The sequence below is a fragment of the Mustela nivalis genome, assembly GCF_964662115.1.
Source record: "Mustela nivalis genome assembly, chromosome: 10".
NCBI classification, from domain to species: Eukaryota; Metazoa; Chordata; class Mammalia; order Carnivora; family Mustelidae; genus Mustela; species Mustela nivalis.
In genome coordinates, this window is record NC_139029.1 from 34774718 (window position 1) to 34797202 (window position 22485).

Consider the following 22485-nt stretch of genomic DNA (forward strand, 5'->3'; position numbering starts at 1 on the left):
ATTCTCTCTCCATCATCTTTACTATTCTACTTCAGGTCTTCACTATCTCTTGCTCATACTACTGCAACTGTCTCCTAAATGATCACAATGATCAGGTTAGAACTAAAAAATATTTAGGAAGTAAATAATTAAGACTTATAGTTTTGAAGTCCTACTCTTTACCAGTCACTCCCTGTTCAAAACCCTTTCATGACACTTTCATGTCCTCAGGATAGAGCCAAACCTCTAAACACAACCCACCATATCTTCTTTTTAATATATTAATGAGAGCAAACTGTTTGTAATACCTCAAGTCATTTTATGTGTCCTAGCATGTACTTATGTGATTCCCTCTATCTGGAACATTCCTCTTCCCCTCCCCACTTTCTTTATCTGGTTAGACTCCTGCTCATGTTTGAGATTCAGTCCAGGTGTCATCTCTAGGACTTCTCTTTTTCCTCCTTCTGGGCCAGAAGAGCCCCTGCACAAGCATCCTAGCACTCTATCCGAGCACTGGCCGCACTCCAGTGAAATCATCTATTAACACAGAGGTGGAATCAAATAAGGTTTTCAAATATTCTCCTAAATTTCAGCATTAAAGTTATTAGTGCAGAAGTTACCTCTAGTTTCTGTATATTTCTATTCATTTGCTTTACTGTGTTTGGAAGTACTATGCCAAAGTGCAAATTCATGCACGAGTAGCAAAGGATAATATGTTACATTTCTAAGTTTCCCATCTCTGAATTGCATACCCCTACAATAAATTCTAACATGTCTAGTTCTGTACGGCATAAGAAAGTCACAGTTAAATTGATTTCTATGAGGCAAATGTACGTTGTTTGATATGTTGCCCAGTATTATAAGGGCAAGAAGAAAATTTTCATGTTGATGAGGCCTGTGCAGCAGTGTAAGACCACCAGAGTAAGGTGGTAAAAATGCCATAATAGAAGGACCTCCTGTCACCTCCAGGGTCCACTTTCATTATGGTTAGATGGTGGGCTTTGCTGAAGAACAGAAACCAAAGCCTCTGTGTCACTCCATCCTTCCTTAATATTTAAGGAAAATATTAAACCTTATCTTTATTGGTAACTATATTCCCTCCAATCTCAATTTGAAACAGCCACACTCAGTCTACTACTATTTCCTAATAAATTAATTATAGGAACTTGAATTCAAGACCCTGAGATCATGACCTTGAGATCAAAACACTTAACTTGACTGAGCCACCCAGGCACCCCAGCTATTTCCTATCTTTTAAACTCACTCCCAACTTCAAAAATCCTTTAACTCCACCAGGACTCACAATTCTTACGGTCTCTAACTTTCTTTATGTTTCACTTTCCTCTTTATTCAGCCTGCATTCCATGGTCAATAATTATCATCATTCTTTTGCACTCACCTTTAACTTTCTGTTCCCTACTTACTTCATTAGACCACTTGGCTGAACCATAACTCCAGGTAAACACAAATCTCAGCCCCCTCCTCTCTCTACGCCTGTACCCACACAGCCATTCTCTCTTCCATTTTTCTAGACCACATGTCGACAATTTCTGTAAAGGGATAGCCAGTTAATATTTTAGGTTCTGCTGGCCCTAAAGTCTTTGTTGCAACTACTTAACTCTGGTGTGGGTAATATGTAAATATGGTAACATATTAACATATTACATAGGTAATATGTAAATAATAAGCATAATTGTGTTCCAATAAAACTTTATTTATAGACACTGAAATTTGAATTTCAAACACTTTTCACAGGCCATGAAATATTATTCTTCTTTAGTTCTGCCCCTCCCCCTCCAACCATTTAAGGATGTAGAACACATTTTTAACTCATGGGCCTTCTAAAAACAGATAATGGATTGGATTTGGCCCACAGGCTGTGGTTTGCTGATTCTGTCCTAGAAAATAATTTCACACTTTCTCTTTCTTTTCCACTCAATTATCCAACACCTATTCTTCCATCTTCACTCTCTGCTGATAAGTCTTAGTCTTTTCACTAAGCAATCTGGAGAGAACTTCTATAAGATACCACCTACCACCACCTCTCTCCATTTAACTGTATTTGTGTCCTCTTATTTTGGCTTCTCTCCTATTGTATTTCTGGCAAAGATCAATCCCTTAAAAATACTTCGAAAATTCTCTCGTCTTTCTCCTGCATTTCCCTCTCTACTGAATCTTTGCATCTGCATACAAATATAATGTTCTTTCTCTCATATTTAAAACAAAACACATTCTTGTTCCCACTTCTCCCTCGCCAGCTAGTGCTCCTACTCTCTCCTCTTCAGAGAAACATCCTTGGAAGACTTATGTTTACTCTACAATTTTTCTTCCCAACCTCTTTTAAATGTACTCCAATGATGCTTCTGGCCTACCACTCCTCTGAAACTGTTCTTAAAAAGCTCGGTATGACTTCCACATTGTGACATCTAGTCAGTTTTCAGTCTTCATTTCATTGGCCCGACCAGCAAGTGAGACTTGGCCAGTCGAGTCCTCCTAACTCCTTGAAACATTTTATCTTAGCTTTCAGGGCATTTTACCATCTTAGCTTTCCTTCTATCTCACTATTCCTTTTTAATCTTCTTTGCCAATGCTTCCTCATGTCTCCAGACTCAGTTCTTAAACCTCTTTTCTTTTCATCTTCATTTACTTCCCCAGTGATTTCATTTAGTCTCATGGTTTTAAATAACAATCTGTATGCCGACAACTCTCATTATTTCTATCTCCAGTCTGGACCTGTCCCCTGACCTCTAGGCTCATAAGTCTAAGTACTTACTACTTGGGCATCTTATAGCTATCTTAGATTTAACATGTCCAAAACTGAGCTCCTGATCTCTCTCCCAAATCTGTTCCTACTTCATTCTTGTCTACCTCAATCAATGGCAACTCTAGGGGCACCTGGGTGGCTCAGTTGTTGGAGCATCTACCTTTGCCTCAGGTCAGGATCTCTGGGTCCTGAGATCAAGCACCACAATGGGATTCCTGCTCAGCAGGATGGGGGTGTGGTCCGTTTCTTCCTCTGTCTCTACTTTGCTGTGCTCTCTCTCTCTCAAACAAATAAATAAAATGTTTTTAAAAAATGTCACCTCCGTTCTTTTGGATAGGATTTTGTGTGACTTCCAGCTGAGTGTGATGAGGGAAAGAAGAGTTCCAATTCTGTCCCAGGCTTGGGGCTTATTGCTACGGTGAAATACTAGCTGAGTGTCATCAATTTTTCCTTCTCTGTAAGTAGCTGGTGAGAGAGAGGACAAATAAGTGGGTATTGTACTGAAGAATCTTAGGGAGAAGAGGCACTACAGTGTTCACTATTTCGACATCCTGAACTTAAGTCCTGCCAGATAAATGAGATGGAAATGAGCAAGGACTAGATAAACCAGTTGTATAGCAACCATAAAACTACTCCTGGCCCTGAATATACAGAGAAAACAAACACAATGGGCATCACCCTCTACGGACATATGGTCAATGCTCTATCCCAGGGAATGGGAAAAGGGGGAAGGGGAATCATTATGTATGCTAAATATAGTACATGTGAACAGTGTGGAGGAAGAGAAAAGATTGAGAACCATTCCAGACTTTGAACTCATCCTGACACTCAGAAACCATTTGTGTGTCCACAGTCTCTTACTTGAAACCCCTAAGGCCAGATGTGTTTTGGAGTCAGAATTACTGTATTCTAGAAAGGCAAGAGGTGCATTATGTAACGCCCTATGGTCAAACACATTAAAATTTTCTTAGTAAAATGCGTGACTATTCCACACCAAGTGGGATTAATAAGGACTACAAGTGGCCTTCTATCAGTTTAAATGAAAATTTAGCTACCAAGTAAGTTCAACTCAGATAACGTCTTGTAACCAAATGAATTATGAGAACTTTGTTTTCAGAGCTTTTAGACTTCAAAATTGTGAGTAAGTGATTGCAGTGATTGTACTAACTTCAACTTGGAAGAGCTCGTGCAAGACAAAATTATTGTCAGTCTTAAGAAATAAGTACATGTAGGTCTCTGGAATTTTACCTCTCATGATCTTTGACAGAAGAATAGTACCTTCAGGGCTACCAGGTAAATCCAAAGAGGTAAAAATTAATTCTTACCAGAAATGTGGGATCCATTTCTGCTGTCATCAGCACTATGCCCTTTTCTTCCTTAAGTTCAGGGTAGTGATATAAAACCAGCTGGCTGGTTGCAGCATCCCCTCGGGTCTGTAAGAGAAACACTTATCAAGGCTCAATAAGGTACCACCACACAAAACTGCAATTTCAGAGCAATAGAGAGTCTAGAGGAAATTCGGGCTCTTAACAGCCCCTTGGGTGGCTAGTGAGTCAGAGGACTAGTAGGTGGGGGGATGGTCAGGCTTGCCAAGGCACAGTGAAACTGACAGTTCGCACAGTGTTATTTGTGTCTTCAATTGAAAAAGGTTTGGCTTTTTTCCCAGAGAATGTTTACAGTAGGCAGTGAATCCTTCATCATGGCCATATATTTAAAAACAAAATGGCACAAGCAGCTACCAAATCAAGTTCTAAAGAAAGCAATATGCCTGTGTAATTGCCACTTTTATGGACTAGTGCATTTCACAGTTGAAATCTACTCCCCTTGGCTGGCTCTGAAGACTGAGCTCTTTTAAGCTGTAGTGAACAGCTGGAGAGTTTGCACATGGGCCAGATTTATAATGTGCAGTTTTAAAATATAATATAGATGGGAGATGGGGGGAAAAGAAGAATGGGAACATCATAATTTCATGAAGAATGGACAGGGCACTGGTTATCACACCTCAGTCCAGACTAGGAAGAGAGGTGGGGTTCAAAGTTAAAGCCCTCATATAGTGTAGAGGAAACAACTGTATGTTAAAAAAAGATCTCTGGGTTTCATCTTTAAATTTCAGCGAAAGTCCTTCCAATTATTAGCTAATTATTGCTTGGGTTCAGCTCATCCTTCAGTTCTCCCCTATAGGCTTTAAATATACTGATCATTTTTAAAAAAATATTTTATTTATTTATTTGACAGAGAGAGAGAGAGAGAGCGCACAAGTAGGCAGTGAGGCAGACGCGGGGGTGGTAGGGGGGAGTAGGCTCCCTGATGAGCAGAGAGCCTGACATGGAGCTCGATCCCAGGACCGAGATCATGACCTGAGCCAAAGGTAGAGGCTTTAAGCCACTGAGCCACCCAGGCGCCCCTATACTGATTACTTTGATCATAATTACATTTCTGAATCTTCTTCCCATAGTCATCTATATGAGCTTCAGGAGGTCTCACAGGCCTCTAAGTCCTAGCATTGTCTCTAACAAGTGGCATAAGGGTTCAGCTCACAGAATGGAATCAATCAAATCCAGCTCTGCCACCTATTACCACACTAGGGGCTAACTTCTCTGAGTCCATACTCTTCTCTATAAATAGCAATAATAACAGTGACTATCTTCGTGGGACATCTGTGAGAATTAAATGACATAATGTATACAAAACACCTGGCACACAGTAAGTACATCAAATGTTGGTTATTATAGGATGTGCCCAATAAATGTTATTTTATAATTCACCCAATAATCAAGTAAAAACTGCTCCCTCATTCTGCCTTTTCCTTTTTTTCCTCCCCCGCCTTTTTTAAACAAATGTAATACAATTTTAGGATACAATCACATGGGATACAATCATGAGCAAACACTCATTCTATTTTGCATTTCTTTAACTCCAACCTTCAAAGCCATTGAAACATATACTTTTTTTTTTTTTTTGGCAACGTGGCCTCCAAATATAGAATGTCAATCCTAGTTAAGATCTGATTTAAAATAATGATTTCATTTTTAAAAGCTGCAAATGCTTTGGACTGAACTTAATCCAATATTTGAGTATAAAACAAAGAAAAAAAAGAAAGGAAGGAAGCAAACAAAACATCTCTGGAATGGAAATGATGCATCTAGCATCTCAAAAAGTGCTGACCCTTAATAAAATACAAGTAAAACATGGAGCCTAACTTAGGGTTAAAAGATAAACATCGCAACTCACCCATGTTTGTTAAGTGAGGCACAAGCAGTAAACGTTATACAGGTAGAGGGAAGAAACAGGAGACACCGAATGTGGTCAGAGAATATGTTTCGGGGTCTTTTCCAATTTCTAGGTATTGAGTAGAGCCTAGAAAGCTAGCCCAATATACAAAGTATAACAATTCATCAACACCAAAGCAAATACTGCTGGCAGTTAGTAGATACTCCGTGTCCTCAAGCCTCAGCAAGGGCTCACAGTCCCACAAAGGAGTAACCTTCTTTCTTCTAGGGGATGAGCATAAGACACCTACCTGAATATTTATAAGTGCAGTGAAGTGGAGTTCAGTACCTGTCCATTGTCCTACAAAGAACTCATAACCTTCCCTTCTTGGTAGTGCACAGAGAAACTGTGGGAAAGAGAGATGAATGAACACAATCAATTTGCTCCATATCCAAATGCCTGTATCATTTATTCCATTTTTCCACTATTGGTTTTTAAACATTTTTTAAAATTATGAAATTTATGTGACAATTTAACAAATACTCATAAACTTCCCAACCTACCTATGAAAGAAAGCATTAGAGATCTAACTGAAGCTTTCTCTGTAACCCACTCTAATCCCATTCTAGAGTAACATTTATCCTGCATTTGGTGTCTGTCATTCCCTTTCAGGTTTTTATACTTTAAATGTACACACACACATGCATATTTATATACAAGAACTACTACATGTTTAAAAACTTAAATCTTATCAAACTATATGTCCATTTTGCAACTTGATTTTTTTCACTCCACATTACACTTTAGAGATTTATCTATGTTGATGAATACAACTCAAATTCATTAATTTTCATTGCTGTATGGAATTCTACAGAAATTTACCACAACTTATCTATTCTATAGATGAACACTTGAGTTTTTGAATTTCTAATCTTTCTAATGTTGCCGAGTTAACTTTGTTCCAATTATAATCATTTCCTATTCTTTTTTTTTTTTTTAAATTTTATTTATTTGACAGACAGAGATCACAAATAGGCAGAGAGGCAGGCGGAGAGAGAGAGAGGAGGAAGCAGGCTCCCCGCTGAGCAGAGAGCCCGATGTGGGACTCGATCCCAGAACCCTGAGATCATGACCTGAGCTGAAGGCAGAGGCTTAACCCACTGAGCCACCCAGGCGCCCAATCATTTCCTATTCTATCATCTGAGGCTGATACTGGAACATGGCTATAAACACAAAGAATGATTAATTTTATGCTATAATGTTTAGAACTGAGAATGAGTGGTAAAGAGAATGGTGTCAGGACAAAACAAAGTATAATCACTCTAGTACGCCTTAGTCATGGAGCTGTCTCCTTATGGCCAACCACTCAGGCCAGATTTTATTTTATCTATTTTATTTTTCTTAGATGATATAACCTCAGTGCCTAGCTAACATATAACTGATTTGATTTCTGTTGCTCCTGGTCACAGTGCATTTTCTAGAAGTTTCTATAAATGGAACCAAAGAATCTAAACTTCTTTTGGGTATGGTATCTTTCATTTAGTTTAATTTTTCATGATCTTTCCATGGTATTTCATGTATCATTAGTTCATTCTTCTTATAGCTGAATATTATCCCACTTTATAGGTCTATGTACACACAATCCCTCTCCCCCTACAATATCTTTATATACCTGTGATAGATATCTTTTAGTATTTGGTTATTAAAAATAAAGCTGCTATGAACATTTGCGTTATTTGAACATATGCTTTCAATTCTTGGGAAATATCTAGGGAGAAGAATAACTAGGTAGTATGGCAGGTATATGCTTAACTTTTAAAGAAACTGTCATTCTGTTTTTTAAGGTGCTTATACTGTTTTACATTATTCTATCAGCAGTATATGAGAGTTCCAGTTCTTTCATACCCTCACCAACACTTAGTACAGTCAGTCTTTTTAGTTCTAGTCATTTTAGTGGTATCTCACTGTGGTTTTAATTTGTAATTTGCATTGTGACTAATAATACTGAGCATCTGCCATTTCACTTGACTGGCAAATTGTCTCAGTCTTTTGCTCATTTTTTAATTGGGTTGCCTATCTTAAGTTTTAAGAGTTTTTAATTCTAGATACATGTCACTTGCCAATATGTGTCTTGTAAATATCTTCTCCCAGTCTGTGGGTTGTCTTTTCGTCTTCTTAACAGTGTATTTTGCAAAGTAGAAAATTTTATTTTTTATTTATTGTGGTAAATGAAATAAATAATATATAAAATTTATAAAATATATAAAAATAAATAAAATAACATTAAAAGATATCATTTTAACTATTTTTTTAAAAGATTTTTTTTTATTTATTTGACAAAGAGACAGTGAGAAAGGGAACACAAGCAGGGGGAGTGGGCAGAGGGAGAAGCAGGTTTTCCACCAAGCAGGGAGCCCAATGTAGGGCTCGATCCCAGGATCCTGGGATCATGATCCGAGCCGAAGACAGCCACCCAATGACTGAGCCACCCAGGCACCCCATCATTTTAACTATTCGTAAATGTACAATTCAGTGGCATTAAGTATATTCATGTTGCTATGCAAACATCACCATCATCCATCTCCAAAACTTTTAATCTTCCCAAACTGAAATTCCAACCCATTAAACAATGACTTCTCATTCCCATTTCCCCCATTCCCTGGCAGCCCTCCATCTTTCTTTCTTTCTTTCTTTCTTTCTTTCTTTCTTTCTTTCTTTCTTTTTTTTTTATCGTTCTACTTTCTGTCCATTAGTTTGACTATTCTAGGTACCTACACCTATTCTAGATTCGTAAGTGGAATCATACAGTATTTGTCCTTTTGCGTCTGGCTTATTTTACTTAGTATAATGTCTTCAAGGTTCATCTATGCTATAGCATGTGTCAGAATTTCCTTCCTTTTTAAGGCTGAACATTCTTTTGGGTGTATATACCACATTTTGTTATTTCATCTATCAGTGGATACTCGGGTTTCTTCCATCTTTTGACAATTGTGACTAATGCTGCTATAAACATAAGAATACAGGGCGCCTGGGTGGCTCAGTGGGTTAAAGCCTCTGCCTTCAGCTCAAGTCATGATCCCAGGGTCCTGGGATCGAGGCCCACATTGAGCTCTCTGCTCAGCAGGGAGCCTATTTCCTCCTCTCTCTCTGACTGCCTCTCTGCCTACTTGTGATCGCTCTCTCTGTCAAATAAATAAATAAATTTAAAAAAACAAAACAAAATATAAGAATACAAATAGAATATTTTAATTTTGATGAAATCTAATTTACTAATTTTGAATTCTTTTATAGTTTGAGTTTTCTGTGATATATTTAAAAAATCTTTGCCTGAGATCACTAACATAAGATAGTATTTTGTAGAAGTTCCATTTATATCTATGATCTATTTTGAGTTAATTTTTGGATACAATATGAGGTAAGTTTAGAGGTTCATTTTTTTTTTTAAAGATTTTATTTATTTATTTGACAGAGATCACAAGTAGAGAGAGAGAGGGGGAAGCAGGCTCCCCACCGAGCAGAGAGCCCAACGTGGGGCTCGATCCCAGGACCCTGAGATCATGACCCAAGCCGAAGGCAGAGGCTTAACCGACTGAGCCACCCAGGTGCCCCAAGAGGTTCATTTTTTACATATGGATATCCAAACTGGAGAGATTATCCTTTCCCCATTTAATTACCTTGGCACCTTTATTAACAAATAAATGACCACACATGTTGGTCTATTTCTGGATTTTTTGTTCTGTTCTATTGATCTATATAGGTCATCATTTTTTAAAAATTTATTTATTTATTTTTTATTTTAATTTTAATTTATTTTTTTAAAGATTTTATTTATTTATTTGTCAGAGAGAGTGAGCACAGGCAGACAGAGTGGCAGGCAGAGGCAGAGGGAGAAGCAGGGAGAAGCTGAGCAAGGAGCCCGATGTGGGACTCGATCCCAGGATGCTGGGATCATGACTTGAGCCGAAGGCAGCTGCTTAACCAACTGAGCCACCCAGGCGTCCCTTTTTTAAATTTTTTATTTCTCAAGACTTCATTTATTTATTTGACAGACAGAGATCACAAATACGCAGAGAGGCAGGCAGGGAGAGTGGGGGAAGCAGGCTCCCTGCTGAGCAGAGAGCCTGATAAGGGGCTTGATCCTAGGACCCCGAGATCATGACCTGAGTCGAAGGCGGAGGCTTAACCCACTGAGCCGTCCAGGTGAAGACAGTGTGATCTTTATGCCAAGATCACACTGTCTTCATTATTGCAGCTTTATTTTTTTTAAAGATTTTATTTCTTTATTTGAGAGAGAGAGCACAGAGGGGAGGGAGTAAGAGAATCAGACTCCCCACTGAGCAGAGAGCCGGATGCTAAGCTCAATCCCAGGACCCAGGACCATGACCTGAGCCAAAGGTAGACACTCAACTGACTGAGTCACCCAGGCACCCCTGTAGCTTTATAATAAGCCTTGAAATCATGAAATGTAAGTCCTCTAATTTATGTTTTTGTTTTTTTTTTTCAAAATTATTTTGGGGCAACTCCCTTGGGTCCCCTACCTCTTTGGGAGCTTTGTACTATCACTCAATAAACTTTGCTTCACTATCACTCAATAAACCTTGGTTTCTTGCCCACTAAAAACAAAAACAAACCTGTTTCGTTAATCTAGGTCCTTTGGATATCCAAATGTATATATTTTTAAAATGGCTTGTCAATTTCTTTAAAGTTTTTTTTTTTTCTTTATTTGAGAGAGAGAGAGAAAGAGAGAGCATGAGAGGGGAGAGGGGCAGAGGGAGAAACAGACTCTCTGCTGAGCAGGAAGCCTGATGCAGGACTTGATCCCAAGACTCTAGGATCATGACCAGAGCCAAAGGTAGCTGCTTAACCAACTGAGCTATTGAAGCACCCCTATCAATTTCTTAAAAAAAAAAAAAAAAAAAAGCCTACTGGGATTTTTACTGGGATATTTACTCTAGAGATCAACGATGATAATACTGAATCATCCAATCCACCATCACAGTCCATCTCTCCAATTACTTAGATGCTTTTTAATTTCTCTCAGCAATGTTAGGAAAATCTTTCTGAAAATCCTAGAAATTATTACTGACACCAAATCAGATGGTCCACCTCACCAATTCCTTTTCCCTTGGGTCTTCTGGCAGCTCATGACTCCAACAATATCATAATTCCTTAGACACACACAGGCAGAATAGCATGGCCAAAAAGGAAAAGGCATTGGCAGTAAAACAGAACTTAAAGAAGGGTGAAAATGCGAAGAGCTCAGGTGTTGCCTCCCATGTTCACTTTTACTGACAGAGATCCAAATCAGAAAGGGCTGCGCTGTGTCAGAGAGCTAAAAAGCCTGAGCCACCTACTGGGACAAACCCACACGATCCCTTACAGCTTAAAATCTTACTTATGGAGTTCAGTCAACACGTGAGCATCTTTGTTAAATAAACAGAGTGCTATACCACATGAGACAGGATGGATTATGAAGGGGTAGGTCAGAAAACATCCTTGTTTGGCAGCACTGATAAGCAATCCTCATCTGGTCACTGGAAACTTACTGTTGGACAGGACTGAGCCCGGGACCAGATCAAGTCAAACTTCTCTTTCTGTAGGTTAGAAAAGAATAAAATTCAAAACCAAGAAAATGTAAGGCTGCAATCACATTTAAATTCACCAAGACTTAACTCTAGGATGAAAATACAACTAAAAATATCTCTTACATTCTACCATTTATAAGTCCCTCTTATGACAGAGAGAAAAACCGGGTGGGTGTGTGGCTGCTCAATATCAGAATTATCTGTGAGAAGTAGATACTCCAAAGCCTCCAGACTCTGCCAGAGACTTCTGGCCACTGAGGCTAAGGGAGAGCCAAGAAGGCCTGTTCAAGCAATGAGTCAGCATTGCAGATCTAAAATATCACAAAAAGTGCAGATCCTTTTAGCCATGGAACATTTCAAGAGCAAGCATCTGTGTGTGTAAGAGCTGGGGTAGCAGTACTCTCAGAGCAACCACACGGCCCGGCTTTACTTTTCTGTCTCTAAGTTCTCCTCCTTAATCTTAAACTCATACATGTAAACTCAATGCTTGATGTAAACTTAACCTAAACGACTTCCTCTTCAGGGAAGAACAATTAAAGAACTAGCCAATAACCCAGAATGGCAAATGCTTTCTTATGCAGAAGTTAGTGTGAGGATGTTAACTAGAAGAAACTAACAGCACCTGACAAACCTCAGTGGTCAAGAGTGGCCACTGACTATCTCCAAGACAGCAATTTCAAGAAGGAAAAAATATAAAGAAAATGCCACTTGCTAAGGGAAAATGCCAGAAAAAGCCTAGGAAGAGGCTTTAAAGTCAGCTCAGTAATAGGTCACTTATAGACAAAAGGGGAAGAACAACAGTGGCTGGAAAACACCAAAAAGAAGTAAAACACATTTGGAAATTGCTTAGCAACATGAACTTACACCATGCTCCCTTGTCAGAGACTTGAGTCAAAGAGACATTTCTAAACCAGAAAGAGGGAAAACAAGAGCCATAAATATACCATATGGAGCTTCGAATCTTTGGTGCTTAGGGCATAATAAAAACCCTCGGAGCTATAAATGTAAGTTCTCAAGAGGCAATAAACATAGAAAAAGTAAAGACAACTGCCTGCTAAGGTTAGAGCCCTGACCTTCATGCTATAACACTTTCATTTTCCCCTCCAAACTACTTACAGGAATAACTGCATAGACCGTATCTTTTGCTGCAAAATACTGCTGCCAAATCTGTACAAAAAAGAGAGGGTGTCTGTGACATGTGGGTAATCTTTTCAACCTGTGTCAAGAAACAGTGACAGCTTTTCATTGCTCAGAATTAACACACTATTTGATAACAAGGAAAAAACCCCAATGTAATGCTTTTATTACTAGTACATGATTACAAAAAAGATTTAATACCATTTACTGTTCTAGATGATTAAACTGTAACTCTTAAAAATAAATTCCTGTCAGACAAATGGATTCCATGACCTTGTTAATCATTTCTCTCAAGATGTGCCTGTATGCAACAGACACGTTCTTTTCTCATATCTTCTCTTTTTCTCCCCAAAACCCATATTCCCCAGCCCACTGTGGGCTTCTCAGCCAGCCAGGACATCAGTCATTCAGAACCCAGTGTCTGGAGTCAGGCAGACCTAGATGCAAATCCCAGCTGCAATCATTTGCTGGCCATGCTACTTAGGGCCAATTACTGAAAATCACTAAACAACATAATCATCAGTAAAATAGCAATATTATCAATCTAACAGGATTATTGTGAGGACTAGTATATTTGTGCTTAGCACGAGAGCATTACAGTGCAAACCACAGCCAAGGTGCTCTGAGGGCAACAAAGACGCACTTAACGCAAGTTAGGAAATGAATGGCAGAGGAGGGGACACTTGAACTGTATCCTCAAGAATGATCAGGAGTAAGCCCAGTGAACAAGGCGGCTAGGAAGATAAACAGGTAGGATAGAAGACACACATCTTAAGTAAAGAATGATAGCATTAGCAAAGGCACAGAAGTCAGGGAAGGCATCACAGCCTGTCACTCAGGTGACACCGGAGTGAGCTTTTGAAGAACAGGGCCATCCTCCTTCAGAGATGCTCTGCTTTGCCAACATTTTCAATAAGAATTGGGGGGGGGGGCTAAGTAAAGATACTAATCAAAGTATAATCTAACTAACACAGGGTACAGAAGGACTATTACCTCCCAGGACCTGGGCAAACCACTATCAGTGCAGCCAAAGGTTGCTTTCCCATTTTTATTTTTTTTACATGTCAGACAATCTTTTCATTTTAATGACAGCATAACCTGCTATTTTTATTTAATCTATTTTAGTAGATAATTCATGAATCAAATGAAATTTATAGACAGATAGATGTTTCCTAACATAACTGACTTTGGTTACTCAAAATTATTTTAACAAACACAAACTTGTGTTTAAAATTATAGGTCTGCATGATATTCATCACACGATCAAGCCTCCTGGACCTGGCTTCTCTCTCTCTCCCCTAAAAAACATGGTTGATGTCCGCTTTCTATTGGCATCTCTTCCCAAAGACACAGTTCGAGACTTTGCATAAGCCTCTATTAACACACGTTAGAACCCTATGCTGTTCTTGTCTGTTTCCGTCTCTGTCCTTCTACTGGGCTAAAACTCTGAGAGGAGGGGATTCTCTCATTTATTTCCATGTCTGGCATACAACCTGATATTTAGTAGATATTCAATAAATGCTTCTGCTGATATAAATGACACAGCGCCCAAAGGAAACTCATGGCAATGGACACAACTTTCCGAAGGGGAATAGGATGCAGAGTCAAACAGACATGGGTTTGAGTCCCAGCTCTACCCTAAGCTATTTAATCTCTTTAAATTATGGTTTTCTTGGTTGTAAACTGTAAATAATAGCACCTGCACTTCAAGATAGTTATGAGACTTTAATGAAATAGTGCATATGAAGCACTAAGTATAGTACCTGGCACACATTCTACTGCTTTATTATTTTGATTTTCTCAATATACCTAAAATAATTCATGGAATTACAAGAAAAGCCAATAAATAGCTTATAATAGTCTAATTAGAGAGAAAAGGATCACAATATGAAAATGTAAACAGCAATGCAAATCAAGGTGTATGGAATAATCAAACAGGTAGGACAGATCATAAGTGCTCTGAAGGAAGGTGTCCAGAAAGCTCCCTGAAGAAGGTCCTATAATAACAAAGGATTCTGAATGGCAAGCAAAGGAATACAAGAAGTCACTGAACATTTGCAAGCAGGTCACTGACATAATATTTATTTTTATTCATTTACTTAAAAACACAAATGTAGCACTCACTCTGTGCTACGCACTGTTCTATGTGCTTCACAAATATGAACTCATTTAATTCCCCAAGGAGCTCTACATGTAAGTACTATTATTACCATTATGAAATAAGTACTATTTTTTAAAAGATTTTATTTAAATCACAAGTAGGCAGAGAGGTAGGCAGAGAGCTATTCTGCTGAGCAAAGTGCCTGATGTGGGGCTTGATCCCAGGACCCTGAGATCATGACCTGAGCCGAAGGCAGAGGCTTAACCCACTAAGCCACCCAGGTGCCCTGAGATAAGTACTATTAGTACTACTATTAGTATTATTATCTCCACTTTACAGAGAGAAACTAAGGCTCAGACAGGTTAGGGTTAGAACATATCAAAGTCATTAATGTAGTAAGTGGTAGAGCTAGGACTTAAAACTTGTGGCTTGGCTCTTGAGTCTCTGAGTCTTGGTTTCTTGGTTTTTTTTTTGTTGTTGTTGTTAAAGATTTAATTAATTTATTTCACACACAGAGAGAGGACACAAACATGGGGGGTGGGAGAGGGAGAACCAGCAGGTGCTCAACTGACTGAGCCACCCAGGCCCCCTAGAGTCTGTGTTATTAACAAATACACTATGCTTTTTCATAATGAAAGCAGAACTTTAAGAGTATTCAACTGGCAAGGCTATGAGAGGTGAAGAAGCAGGGAGGAATAAGAACAGGGAAACCTAATTAGGTAGTACAGTATGCCAAGAACACAGTACTGACGATTTTAAATAAAATGTGGGCAATGGGGTTGGGGGCGCCTTGGTGGCTCACTCATTAAGCGTCTACCTTCAGCTCAGGTCATGATCCCAGGGTCCTGGGATCAAGCTCCGCATCAGGCTCCCTGCTCAGCAGGAAGCCCACTTCTCCTTCTCCCACTCCCCCTGCTTACATTCCCTCTCTCACTGTGTTTCTCTCTGTCAAATAATAAATAAAATCCTAAAAAAAAAAAAGATGTGGGCAAACAGTAATGAAAGAGAAGGGCGTAATATGAGTTGATTAGACATATAGGAGTAAAATCAAGAAAGGTTAAGTTTTCTTCTGCCATTTTGTTTCACATAATTGACCACTTTTGCTTTCTATGACCACCTTTCATTTTGGCTGGAAAGAGGGGTCAAGAAATATATGCTCCTTTCTCCTTTCAGATTTGGCTTAGAGAGCACACATTTTCATAAAGTATGCAAGCCCATTTTCATTCATTACCTGTCTTACTTCTTCTGCAGTTTTGTCTTTCACCATCTCAATGTTAAAGATTGAACTGAGAGTCTGAATGAGAAAACAAAAGGCAATTAACATCCACAATTAAAAAAATAAAACAGTTTAGCTACCTGTAAGCCTTGTGGGAAGCGACAGATCGGGACAGTGGAGCCGATCTTCAATAAGTACAGAGTGTGTATAACAAAACCTGCATGCTCAGAGAAGTGAACCCCTAAGCCCCGGCAGGTTTTCATAGTCCTATTCCTCGGGAGTATCTATAAGTACTTTCCAAATGCTTTACCCTCACTGAGGAGCACTGCAGCATTTTGCAGCTGGTAAGAAGAGAAAATCTGGTTGTCACCTTTAACTGCTATTCTACTGGGGTGGCTCCTTATTTGCAAATTAAATGAGTAAACATACTTTGATTTTTAAAAACTACTTCCTATAGAAAGAAAGCATATGACTAGGATTTCCTTCATATTTCCTCTAGCACCCTCAGGACCCACACTATGCCAGAGATTTATCAAGGACATAAAAAGTCATAGAAATATTTTTCATCTCTACAGTTAGAAAAAAATCACAAAATCACTGAACCACAGTAAGTATGTTCAAATCTGCAGTTATAGATATTCCATATGACTTCAGACTTAGATCTTTAGAAACGTACCTTGCCCTTAGTGAATCCTCTGCTCACAGGATGTTTCCCCAGGGCATCTGTCTGAAATACATGATGAGACAGGATATTTATCTGTACACCTTACTCATAAGAAAAATACCATCATGCTGGGTGAGGTGCACAATATCTCATTTAGTAATCTGACACTTAAAAACTCACTTTCTCCATTCTATATAGTAACTGTACACACTGTTCTATGAGTTATTGTTTGGAGACAGCTTTTCTATGACTAAGCTTTTGAGATAGAGAGATGAGAAAAGACTTGTTAGTAACTACCATCTTCCAGTACGTAGAGTCCATTCTGTACCTGCCACTACGGATAATGAGGGATTCCTTCCCAGAATGAGGCCTGCTTGAGGTTTCCTGTGCTCTGCTCTCTGATCTGCTCCACAGCAAGCCACAAGGAGGTGAGCAATGGAAAATTGTATTTTCGAAGGCTGTTTCTCATGTGACACACTTCTGATGGCAGGCATCCTTACCAGACTAGTCTTTCCAGCACTCACTCTTAATATCCCTCTATTAAATTAGTGATTATTTCTCTAGTCCACTACCACTGATAAAGGCCATGGCCAGGAAATCCTATTATGAGATTGCTGATAACAGGGATGTGTTGTTCTAAGTCTTTCGCTCAATTTTTCAGTTCAAGTCCATGCCTTTCAGGAGGAGTACAATCTACACCTGGTATTCCGAGGCTGAGAAACACTGTCTGCATAAAATCTTGTCTTTTGTTACTCTGTGCCTCAAAGAATCCAAACCTTTAATAAATGATGCCCACAAAACCAGTACCAACAAATTAGGCAAAAGTCTGGTGTAGAAAAATCTGTTGGATATACTATTGTCTTTTTGGTCATACCCTATATAGTGGCAGCATCCTAATGTAGTCTGTCCTTCACTCATAAACTTTCCAGAAAAAGAGAACTGATTTCCTTTTCATACCACTCACCTTCAGTTGCACTGTAAAAACAAAACAAATGAAACCCTCCATTTGCACAGCTGCCTTCACCTTTTAATCAACAAGCCCTGTATATTCTTTTCCCACAGTGTCCCTCCAATCCATTCTTTATTTCCATTTGTACTTTCAGAAATAACAAATTTAAGCTCCAAGTATAAGCTTATTGCATTTTATTTTAAATTAAGACATTACTTAAGAGAAACCATTATTTTATGTATCAGAAAATGATGCCAACCAAATAATAGCACAATACTTTCATATCACCTCAATTTTAAGACAGTTCTGGAGATGTTGAAATGCAAAAAAAAAAAAAAAGTGGGTTTTAGAACCAATGAAATATGGTAATTAAAATTATAGTTGAAGGTATGTGCCAAAAGCCTTAAGAACACTTAATAAAGCATTTATCTTTTTTAAAAATTTTATTTACTTATTAGAGAGCGCATAAGCAGGGGGAGTGCCAAAGGGAGAGGGAGAAGCAGACTCCCCACTGAGCAGGAAGCCTGACTTGGGGCTCAATCCTGGGACTCTGGGATCATGACCTGAGCCAAAAGTGTCTCAGACGCTTTAACCAACTAGCTACCCAGCATCCCTTAATAAAACATTTAAATGGGTACTTTACTATTTCCATGTAGGTGCTCTAGAAATCCGTGTGGACAACTCTTCTGTTATCACAATAGTTCACTGGATGAGGACATTTGTATTTGTGAGCGGGTAAGCAGTGCCAGGAGCTGCAATCTTATAAAGGAATTGCACATAGTGAAGAATTTTCCCTCACTCTGCACTTTTCAGTGTCTAGCCAGATGTCCTCATAAGTGAAAAACCTTTTTATAATTACCTGGGTCTAGACTCTAGCCTCTGTTTTGCTTTTCCTTTTTCTTTTTTTTTTTTTTTTTTAAAGATTTTATTTATTTATTTGACAGAGAGAGATCACAAACAGGCAGAGAGGCATGCAGAGAGAGAGAGAGAGGAAGCAGGCTCCCTGCTGAGCAGAGAGCCCCATGCGGGGCTCGATCCCAGGACCCTGGGATCATGACCTGAGCTTAACCCACTGAGCCACCCAGGCGTCCCCTCCTTTTTCTTTTTTAACATGGCTTTAATAAACACCCTAGTTTTTTAGAAACACAACTACTATATAACCTAAAAGGTTGCATATTGTGAAATCTCATGAGGATCACTGATAACACCGCTCACAGTTTGGGAGTTTTGAAAAGTAGTGACACAATACCCCTAAACCAGTCAGCACTTGCTGCTACGTATTCATGGTGATTTCATACCCAGGTAAGAGCCTCTGATGACTGCATTAGGTTTCACAGCATAATTGTGTTCAAGAATTTATATACTAAAGTTAACTCATAAAAATTTCATTTATATTACTCAATCATTATAGAAATTTCGTATCATCTACCAAATAAATATTTTATTTAAAAGTTCCTTCCTGGGGCGCCTGTGGGTTAAGCCTCTGCCTTCGGCTCAGGTCATGATCCCAGGGGCCTGGGATCGAGTCCCGCATTGGGCTCTCTGCTCAGCCTGCTTCTCCTCATCTCTCTCTCTGTCTGTCTCTCTGCCTATTTGTGATCTCTCTCTCTGTCAAATAAATAAATAAAATCTTAAAAAAAAAAAAAAAAAGTTCCTTCCTTGTGACCTCTGGGTGGCTCAGTGGGTTAAGCATCTGACTCTTGGTTTCAGCTCAGGTCATGACCTATGGGTTGTGAGATCGAGCCATGCATGAGTCCTACATCAGGGCTCCATGCTCAGCAGGGAGACTGCTTAAAGATTCTCTCTCTCTGCCCTTCCCTCCATTTTCACCTGTGCTCAATCATGCACACTCTCTTGCACACTCAGGCACACTCTCTCTCAAATAAATAAATCTTTAAAAAAAAGTTTTTGAGGTGCCTGGATGGCTCAGGTTGTTAAGTATCTAACTTTGGCTCAGGTCATTATCTTGTGGTCCTGGCATCAAGCCCTGTGTCAGGTTGGGGGGGAATGCTGGGTCTCATGTGGTAGAGAGCCAATGACTCAGAGCAAAGAAAAGGCTTTGTGAGTGGAGTCATTAGCCCCTTTATCTAGCTAAATATGAAAGACAGTAAGTCATTATTTACCCAAGAGTTGCCATAATTTAAGGTAAATCTTGACTTTGCATCTTATCATCATGAAAGTGAATTTCTATGCCTGTTTACAAAAGAGGGCAAAGAGCTTTTCCATGTCATATTCCAAGTCTATAATACAGTAATATTCCAAGAGCTACTGATTTGTAACCTTGGCACTGTAAGTGTTTACCATAGGAAATTACGTTTCTTAAAATATTTGTAATAGAGACTTGTTTGCTCACATAAGGTTGTAAACTATGTTTGTGATAGGAGGTTGAATTTGCTCCCCAACCTTATAATGATTAACCCAGTGACTTGCTTTTGTTCTCATGAACTCAACCAGTAATTAAAAGACTGAGTGGATTCTCTTAAAATTTAGAATACTCAAGGCAAAAAAGTTACTGTCCAAATTAAATAAGCATCTTTCATTCTAAAACACAATGCAGAATCCCAATTTTCCACTGTATGTTATTTCAGGCCCAAACAGCCCACACCTGGATTACTGTATATCCTTCCTGGTTTCAGCCTTTCCCACTCCAATTTGTTCCATATACCACTCTAGGTTAGTACTTTTCAAATCACAGGCTGTGAAATCAACCTGGATTTGGCCGGGATTGTGACAAAAGTTTTTTTAAAAGAAAAAAGAAGTGCACTGGATGTAGTAAAAATAAGCATTGCTTTGTAAAAGCTCTGCTTCAGTTACAATCACACACATGTATATACTGAACTGCAGTGTAAAATAGATTTCCTACTGCAGATCACTGTTTGAAAAGCACTGTATTAGATTTCAACATGCTTCCCCCCAGCTTTGATTCTTGTTTAGGGTGAGTAGCTATTATGCACTTTTCTCTCTGGAGCTCCAGAGCCCCCCTGCCATGTGTGCTTTGCCTTAACCATTCTACCACACCCGCCAGGAGCATGGACTGTCATTTTCATCCCTCTGTACCTCTACCATGACCACAGTACTTTGCCAGAAAGAGGAGGATACCATTTATGGTTGGAGACTGAGCTGTGTAGAGAGAGGCTACATTCAGTTCATCCAGCTGACCCATCAGTGAGCCCATTCCCAAGATAGGGTTGGGAATGGGGGTGTAGCACACTGGGGAGCCAATACCACAAAGAGGAGCAGGTCTTACCTTCTGTTCTACACATTTGATAAAGTCACCTTGCCTGGAGTGCCCCACTGGCTGCTTCCGAAACTCAATGCGCTTTTCCAGTCGGGATTCAAAAGCAGCTGGGTCAGACCTGATCAAAGGTAAACCAAAAGTGAAAACATCTGGGACTTTTTGAATTTAGAAATAACAAAGGATCGTGCTGCACTTCCAGAGAGAGAGGACACAAGCATTCAAAGGCTGAAGGATTTGCCTATAAATCAAGAAAGTGGAAAAATAAATCCAGTTATTTAATTATTGTTAACCTTCAAGGGGCCTGTGTAACATTCTTGTCCTGCAGGTTACTTCTTAGAAGATGTAAACCTTGGTCCCTCAGGTACTAATACTCTGGGTACTTGGAATTCAAATCCTCAAGAGGGCACTCTGAAATCATCTCGCTTGGTCATTCTACTCAGGCAGAAATCCAGTAGCCTAGCCGGTGTCAAGCTTTTACATGAACACATCTAGCTCTGGACATCTTCTTCTGCCCATGCAAAGGTTAAACATCTGTTTATTCAGATGCAGGTAATTTAGAGGCATTTTGTAGGAAAAGATTTAGCACCTGAGTTTCTCCCTGACTCTCCAAAGCACTGGCTCCTGCAAATGAAACATCAGAACAGGTCCTTTGTGTCAAAACGAAGCTGGTCTTCCGGCCCGAAGTCCAGGTTGAGGCCGCCATCCTTGTTAAGAATTCTTCAGGCTGTGTAGCCAACGATGTGATATTTGGCACTGTACACTTTGGTGAAGACATCATACAGGGATTACAGCTCCTGGGCCATGAGACCTGTAGTGTCATAGGTGTAGTCTGCAGGATCCAAGGACATCCTGATCACTTCTCTGGTGGAGTGATTCCTGGTCAAGGCATTGTATGGGGCCCCTCTTTCATAAAAATGAGTTCCAGAAGTGACATTAAACATTATGCCCTTCATGCCATTAGATGGGCAGATCTTCTTCCTTCCCTCCACAGCAGGCCAGCAACTCAGTGCAGAGTCACTCCAGGGGTCCTGTCCTGTGGGGTGTGGCACCTGCTGGGGCTGTAAATGCCAGGACCAGGGTTAGTGCTGCAAATATCCACAGTCAAACTTGGGCTGCCATGGTGAGTGGATAAAGAGTGAGGGGTGGCCTGGGCACTGGACTCTGCATTCCCACCTTGGACATCTTTTATTATTAAAATGTTCTGAGCTTAAATCTATTCATCTATATCTTTCACACTCAAGAACAAGAAAAAATGTCTAATCCCTTTTATCTGAGTACTTGGAAATTGCTATTATGACAGCCCTGAAAGTTTTCTGTAAGTTAAATTTCCTTAGTTCTTTTGGCCCTTCTTCATACATGTGATTTGTGAGTATTTCCTCACCTTAAACCTGCTCTTTGGACACCCTCCAATTTGTCCACACTCTAGACATAGTGGGCCTGCAGCTAGATCAAATATTCCCAATTCACCAATGCAAAGTGTGATGCAAAAATCCGGATACTGGGCTGAAGGGGTGAAGAGGGCATATAGCCTTGTCCTGCTACTGGCTCACACCAAACTTGTGGCTGGTGCTCCAAGGGCCCAGGTTTTAGTGAATGTAGAGAGACTGACAGATGCTACAGCATGAAAACCTTGTGTAGAACA

General features: G+C 39.5%; 1 protein-coding gene across 4 annotated transcripts in view; it reads right to left on the bottom strand.

Annotated features, from left to right (window-relative positions):
* The window catches only part of ATPAF1 (ATP synthase mitochondrial F1 complex assembly factor 1), a 30843-nt gene that overhangs the window by 6423 nt on the left and 1935 nt on the right, over positions 1-22485 (bottom strand). For 2 of the 4 annotated variants that reach the window (XR_014299748.1, XM_082687398.1), the window contains exons 2-8: positions 20853-20961; positions 16669-16719; positions 16008-16070; positions 12655-12705; positions 11500-11547; positions 6264-6359; positions 4069-4176 (exon numbers count right to left, since the gene is read on the bottom strand). Coding sequence is in view for 3 of the 4 variants with exons in the window: in XM_082687398.1 (XP_082543524.1) it covers positions 4069-4176; positions 6264-6359; positions 11500-11547; positions 12655-12705; positions 16008-16070; positions 16669-16719; positions 20853-20961 (526 nt within the window). In the remaining variant the exon portion in view is untranslated. The remainder of the gene's footprint in view (positions 1-4068; positions 4177-6263; positions 6360-11499; positions 11548-12654; positions 12706-16007; positions 16071-16668; positions 16720-20852; positions 20962-22485) is intronic. The other 2 variants (XM_082687399.1, XM_082687400.1) reach the window with 2 other exon arrangements.